Below are 7,810 nucleotides of genomic sequence, written 5' to 3'. Positions count from 1 at the left end.
TAGATAGATAGATAGATAGATAGATAGATAGATAGATAGATAGATAGGTAGCTGTAGCAGCAAGCACCCCAGCATCCCCAGGGTGGCTGCCAACACAGGTTCTTAGATCTGCTTTGCTAAAGGAAAGCAACTCAAAATTGGTTAACAAGCTAACTTTAATCAGTCAAATATATATATCATTCACCTAGTTCAGGGGAAAAAGGTCAGCACCCCGAACTTCAGAGTATACAGACAGAATTATCAAGACAGAGAAACAGATCAAGTAGACAGGTTTCTAAATTGTCCAACCATTACATCCATACCAAATCAACATCTGGGTTTTTCAAAGCCGGGGGCTCTCAACAACGGCTTCCCAGAGTCTCACCTGATCAAATCAAACAACACTTCTCAAAGTGAGCCCCAAAGCAAAGCCTCACATCAGGGATTATATAGCCTTCTCCTGGGTCAGAGAATGTAACCAACCTCTTGCCCAATCACACATAATCAAGGTGTGGGCATTCCTGAAAACCAAGCCTCCTGCCACAGGCTCCATGTGACCACATTCAGCCTATTAGGAAGCAGAGTATATTTTCAAATCAAGGAATGTTCTCAGAATCTCTTAAGCCTAGGGGCAGGGAAGATCTTTAAATTTGCATTTCCATTACATTTGGCCCCATAATGTAATGCCAAGCAAAGGCAACTTCCCAAGGTTCAAATACCAGCACAGGTGCTCTCCATTTTATTTAGTGAAAAATTAAGAACAGAGAAAATCGAAATATAGCATAATTCAAAATACAGCATTCACCAAGTATAATTCAATAATCTCCAAGTACTACTCCACCCCTGGACATTATAATTCATTTAGTCAATCCCAAAGACTCTCTTCTAAGTACTACTCTACCCCTAGGCTGTACATCCATTTAGTCAACCACAAAGTCCTTCTTCTCAAATGGAAATTAGTTTCCAATCATAAGTAAAGTACATTGGTTTGTTCAATCACAGAGCACAAAAAAGTCAAAAGTTCCCCACCCTCGGAACACAACCGAATCTACCCCAGAGTTATAACAAGCTTAACCACAGCATTTAATACCCAAAGAGAGGTCTTTTCTTCATCTTGACCCGAGGCAAGTTCTCAGCAATCTTTGCTCCTGGGGAGACAAAACTTAGCAAGGCCACAAGATACATTGCCAGTGTCTTCATTAATTCATTCTCTGTCTGCAGAACAGTCCTAGGACCCCTGAAAACATTAGCAAAACTCTCTTCCAGGATTTCTGTAAACATACAACAAGAAAATCCTTCTTCAGGGCTTCTGAACCAACAGCAAGGTTCCAAGACTTCTGCAACAGCAGGACTGTCCTTCACCAGTGAACAAATCTGGCAAAACAACATCAAAACAGACAGACAAAGTACCAGCATCACAGCCATGTCTCCTCAGTCCTTGGCAGCTCTGGGTGGCAGCTCTCAAAAGTCCTGGGCAATTCAGACTGGCCCTCAGCAATCCTCTCTGTCTCTCTCTGCCTCCAAGATGCTGTTTTCAAAAATGTTCTTCTGCCTCTCTCTTTGCTTGTGTCTCTCTAAATTTACGTCACCAGCTCCTCCCAGTCCAGCCCTCTCTTTTCACATCAAGTCCATTCCACAAGTGGGATTCACAAGCTCTGGGTTTTAACACAATCAATCCAAAAACCAAGCCAATACAGGGGGATCTTTAAATTCCATTACTATTACAGTAGGTAGATAGGTAGATAGATAGGTAGATAGATAGATAATGATTTTAAGTTCACAAAGCTTTACATATATTATTTGATCTTCACAATAGCCTACTGAGGTAGATGATACCATTATCCCAGTTTTTTTAGATAAGAAATTTAAAGCTTGGGGACTTTAAATGATTCATTCCTGAAAACACAGATTGCAAGTACTGGAGGCAGCATTAGAACCAGGTCCTCTTTCCACTAAACCATACTTCATACGAACTAATTGTTATAAATAAAAATCTATGCTCTGTCTAAGAAATAACCTTGCTGGTTGAGGACCCAAGAAGTTTCATGATTTTTATCTTAAATTTATTCTGTAATGAATAAAGCCTCCCAAAAAGACTACAAAAGATCAGAGAAAGGCAAGCCCTTTTTATGTCCTTCTTATTTGAATTTCCTGCTGTTCCTCCCTTCAGAGCTGGGATTGGTTCCAGCTCTTCTGGGTTACAACTTTCTGGTAAGCATGAGTGTTAATTAAAAGTTGGTGACCATCCCCCAGTCTGTCCAAGTCAGCCTAGCTCAAGCCTCTTTACAGGTTTATGCCTTCTGGTATGTAAACACCCATTGTTCCTGTGGAATCTGTGGAAACCAAACTGCCAGCATTTCTCACATAATTATAAGCACTTTCAAGTAGACTTAAGATTTTCATTCATGAGAGTCTCCCATAGGAGACAATACCTTATAATGGAAGAAGACTGAATTTGTGGTAAAAATCTGGGTTCAAATCTAGCTATACTGACCTTGAGTAGGAAATTGACCACTCTGGGCCTCATCTATAAAATAAAGAGGGTGGGGCAGGACCATACAATCTCAAAGCTCTCCTCTCCATCTAAATCCTGTGTTCCTTCCTCAATAAACTGGCCTTTCTCTGAACTCTTCACAATTCATTGCTTAGAAATCTAGGATACATGTCAAACTATTCCTGGCATTCTCCACCATGCTACTCACTTCAGCTACATGGATCTCTCCAGAGATAATTAACTCTTGATAGCTACCACACTACCCTACTTCCCCTTATATCTGCTTTGTCCCTTTTTTGAAAAGGTATATCCTTCTAATATCATATTGCATATATGTATATAGAATAACATATTATGTATATATATGTGTGTGTGTATGGATTGTTATGTGTGTGCATATATGTATGTACGCATGCATGTATGTTGGGGAAGCTAAGTGGTACAGTGCTGGGCCTGGAATCAGGAAGGTTAATCTTCCTGAGTTCAAATCTAGCTTCAGACATTTACTAGCTATGTGATCCTGGACAAGTCACTTAACCCTGTTTGCTTCAGTTTCTTCATCTGTAAAAAGAGCTGGAGAAGAAAATGGCAAGAAAAGCCTAAAGGGGGTCACAGAGTCAGACATAGCTGAAACAACTGAACAATAACCACAAATATTGCACCTCACCAAGTGTCAGTAATATCTATGAAATTATATTTAACCCCCTCCCTCGTGGCATATTAATTTACTTTGTTAATTACCACAGAATCACATAACAGCCGAATTTCAGTATAGGAAGGATTTTCACTGGTCACCTTGTCCAACCTATACTTTAAAAGAACTTGCATTATGATATATATGACAAGTGGTTATCCTGCCTAAGCTTGAAGCCTTCCAATATGGTGACTTCTCAAGGCAACACGTTCTAGTTTTGCACAGTTCACATTGTAAGGAAATCTTCCCTAAAATTAAGACTAAATTTGCTTCTTTGTGGCTTCTACCCATTTCCTGGTCCTATCCCTCCGGGGATAAAGAGACCAAGTCTAATTCGATTTCCATGTGACAGCCCTTGGAATGTCTCCCCTGGGTCTTCTCCTCTCTTGACTAAAGGCCCTCAGTTTCTTTAAAGGGTCCTCCTATGACTCGGACTTAACTGTTCTTGTTACTATGTTATGGTTACTCTCCAAGCTTACTTGTCAACAGTAGGCCATCCTGGCACTTTCCAAACCTCATAGGGTTGTAAGGAAAGCCTCTAATAAACCTCAAAGTGTAAGTACTTTGTAAACTCTAGAAGCATAAGAATTATTATTGTTTTTACTGTCAATGGTAAAGAGGTTAAAAAAAAAAAGTTGTCCCTACCTGCCACGCTACTGGAGAATACAACATAACTTTCTGCTTTCCTTCAAGGTATCTGATGATGCTCTGTGGAAGCCTGTGCACTGCCTTCTCGACCTTCTCATTTCTGAAACTATTTGTAACCCTTAGTGGGGATGTTGTGGTATCTCCCCCTTTAAGGTCATTAAAAAGAGAATAAATATCATTTGAGGAGGAATTGTATATTCACTTACTCAAAAGTAGATGTCTTTTCTAGAGTCTTACCAACTTTGTGATTTTGCTTCATTTAGAATAAAAGGCCATACATTACTTCTAATCATCATAAGATTATTCCATATAATATCCAAATAATATTCCATATAATATCCAAAACCTGTCTCCCTGTAGCTTTTGCCCATTTGCCCCAAATCTGTGTTTTGGGATCATTCAAACTGTTCTCCATTCTAACCTTCCAAACATTTAAAGATGGTCAGCATTTTTCCTTTATTCTTTCTTCTCCAGGTTAAACAACTCTAGTTCTTTCAAATATTCCCCATACACTATTTTCGAAGTTCCCTCACTACTGAGCAGTTAGATTGTATAGTGGATAGACCCTGGGGTCAGGAAGACCTGAGTTCCAAACAGATACTTATTGTGTGATCCTGAACAAGTCACTTAACTTCTTTCTGCCTGTATTTCCTCATTTTTTTCTTTTGAGCAATTGGGGTTAAGTAACTTGCTCAAGGTTACACGGCCAATTATTTCTGGGTGTGGTGCTGAGTGTCGGAGCCCGGATTCAATCCCCAGGTCATCCCGACACTGGAGCCGGTGCTCTTACTCGCTGAGCCAGCTGGCCATCCCTCATTTCCTCGTTTTTAAAATGGGGATAATAACACAAGGGTTTTGTGAAGATTAAATGTGATAATATTTGTAAAGTGCTTAGCACAGTGCCTGCTACATAGGAGGGCTTAATAAATGTTTTTTCTCTTTTCTTCTTCCCAACTGGGCTTACTCTCTTTTAGATCCCCTCCTGGATTTCCTTTCTAGTCTGTCAGTGTTTCTCTTAAAAAGTGGTGCCCAGTGCCAACCCACAATACTCCAAACATAGAATAATCAATGTAGAAAAATATAAAAGGACTGTTTTTGGAGATACACTATTTTTTTTATTAATACAGCCTAAGATCACATTAACTGTTCTAGAAGCCACAATCTTTTATTGCTAATTCATACTAAGCAGGCATTCAACTAGAATTCTGGGGGAATTTTATAATGAACTACTATAAAACCACATTTCCTCACCCTATGCTGTTATTTTTTATTTTTTGAGCCTAAGAACTAGATTTTACATTTATCCTCATTAAAGGATAAATCATGCTGAACTTGGTATGTTGATTTAGTCATCAAAACAATTTCATTTCTGTTTTCTATCATATTTGCTGTCATGACCAATATTATGCCGTCCAGAAACCTGTTAGGCACACCATCTAGCTGTTCACCCAAGTCACTAATAAAAATGCTGAATGGGATAGAGCTGAGGGTAAAACCATGCAGCATGACATTAGAGACTTTTCTTTTGACTGAGATCTATCCATTTACCAACACTCTTCAGGTAGGGAGAGTAAATCAGTGATAACTCCTAATATTTTTTACTATTCTAATCAGTCTGTTATTCAAGCCCTTGTCATTTTTGTAAATCACAGGCTCACAGGATAACACACTTAAGAGCTGGAAGGGACCTTAGAGGTCACCAATTCCAGTCTCCCCATTTTACAGATTAGAAAACTGGAATCCAGAGCCCACAGGAAGCTGGGAGTCAAAGCCAGCGAGATGGTTGGGAGGAGAGCACGTGTCCAAGAGAGAAAGACAGGCTTCTGAATAAAAGTTGGTGTTTGCCACCTGTTGTGATAGCTAAAGAGATTGTAAGATTGTGACCTTTTGCATTGTTGGCAAGCATCAGAGGCAGGATTCATTTGGGTAAACAACAAACAGGACAAGCCCTGTGGTATGTTTCTGAGTTTTAGTCTTGGCATGGAGAAACTAATAAAATAGATAATCTCGTTCTTTGTGACCCTCCCCCGATAACAGCCAGGGCAAACTGCCTATTTATTGGGTCTATTTCCTGAGAGACTAGGCTCCAAGTTGTGTGGAGAACCTTAGGACCTTACTTTGAAGATACCTCTCTAACTCCTTTTTCATTGCTTCTTGCTATGTTCAGCTTTTGGCAGAATACTTCCAATTTCACTTTTCGTTTATACTCAGGTGCTCCCTAAGTTATTATAATGATCAGAAAGCTTAGCCTTGGAGAAGACTTGCAAAAGTAGCGGGCTTCAGGCACAAGATATCATGGAAATTGTCAGACTTATTTGATGTGTTGGCTGGTTTTGCTAAACTGTATTTCTCTTTTAAAAAAAAAATTTTGTGCAGTGAATAAAGCAGCAGCCCTGGAGTCAGGAGGATCTGAGTTCAAGCCCGGCCTCAGATTAGCTGTGTGACCTTGGGCAAGTCACTTTAGCCCAGTTGCCTTGCCTTCTCTCCCCCCCCCCCCCAAATCTTTGTTAAAAGAGATGTTTTAATGGCAAAGGGGAGAGGGGTATATTTGAAAATGAGGATGATGCATAAACAAAAGAAATTAATAACAATTTTTGAAAAACTATATATGCGTATATAGAAATATTTGAAATGTTACATGAATACTTACAATTGTCCATATACATGTGCATGTAGATAAGCTCTCCAATGCTAATTGCTCTGCCAATGTCCTTAAGCAATCACTAGACACAATGTGCTTAGTGATTGCAGAAAAACCTGACGTGAATATCAGAAGATCTCTTTCACTCACCATTTCCTTTTCAGTTTTCACTGTTTACCCAGTCTGTTTTCCATGTGGCTGGACTGAAAAAAAAAAAACACAGAAGCACCTAAAAAGATAGCTTACAAGCACCATGTAATGAATGGTAAGTACCAAATGAATGTTATCACTGCTGGTATTACTATAGGATGTGGTCCTGGAAAGGGCCAACCACATTTATTTTGTCATTGCATACTTCTGGCTGTAATGGGAATGGGAATTTCAAGATCTTCATTAGCCCTTAATAAGCCTAGGGGAATCTGAAGACCTTCCCTGCTTTGAAAGTAAACTCTGCCCCTAATAGACTGGATGTAGTCACATGGAGACTGTTGTGGGAAGAGTTTGCTGAAGAGTGGAACAGAGCCCACAGGAGGCTGGGAGTCAGAGCTAGAGAGACAGTGGGAGACAGAGTACCCTTCCAAGGGAGTCAGATAGACTTGTAAGTAAAAGGTAGTGTTTGCCACCTGTTATGACAGCTAGGCGTGTGTTGGTTTCTGGGAAGGCTAAAGGATGATGTGGCTCTCTGTGCTATTATGGCTTTGCTACGATGATGGAATCAGTTTACTGGTTTGTGGATTTGGTTTTCTGGTGTCTGAATAAATGTTTTGCTTCTGTCTTCTTTATGGAGTCTGCTGTAATGAGCAGACTTTTGTAATTGAGCATCATGCAGGAATATTTATAGTGACCGTGGGTGCTATGAATATTACATTGGTGCTACACTGGCCTACCCTTAAGTTATAACTACAGACCATGAAAATGAACTGAGCTATGGCTAATCACTTAACCTATACCACAGATACCTACTCAATGCTATCAAGTTGATTGTTAAGCTAGCCAAAGTCATCAGATCTACCAAGTTGCAGTCTAGCAATTTTCCTTAGAGAGTGAGAACAGATTATCACATTGTAATATTCATTTTAAAGTAAATACTAGCAATTATTATAGAATAAAATCAGCACACACACACATATACAGTCTATAATTTTTTTATACCAGCCCAACTCCCAAATATGAACTCATCTGACTACATTTTCAATTCAACTAAATAAACATTTGCCAGGCGCCTTCTATGTATAAGGCTGCCTAATATGCAAAAATAAAGAGAACTAAGGTCTTCCCTCAAGGAGTTTGCATTTTCCTTGGGCAATTTGACAGATAGATAAGAAAATACAGAATAATTTGAGAAAAAAAGTAT

General features: G+C 39.4%; 1 protein-coding gene across 1 annotated transcript in view; it reads right to left on the bottom strand.

The window, feature by feature from the left end:
* Positions 1-6,625, bottom strand: part of GDA (guanine deaminase) — a 188,476-nt gene extending 181,851 nt beyond the window's left edge. The window contains exon 1 of the mRNA XM_069087093.1: positions 6,607-6,625. Within this exon, the coding sequence (XP_068943194.1) occupies positions 6,607-6,609 (3 nt within the window). The 5' untranslated portion in view covers positions 6,610-6,625. The remainder of the gene's footprint in view (positions 1-6,606) is intronic.
* Positions 6,626-7,810: the final 1,185 nt, after the last annotated feature.

This window comes from Petaurus breviceps, unplaced genomic scaffold (genome assembly GCF_028583685.1).
Source record: "Petaurus breviceps papuanus isolate PSGF00001 unplaced genomic scaffold, PetGlider_PUasm1.0 118, whole genome shotgun sequence".
NCBI classification, from domain to species: Eukaryota; Metazoa; Chordata; class Mammalia; order Diprotodontia; family Petauridae; genus Petaurus; species Petaurus breviceps.
Note: the sequence above shows the minus strand (reverse complement) of the source record. Positions and strands in the feature narration are given on the sequence as shown.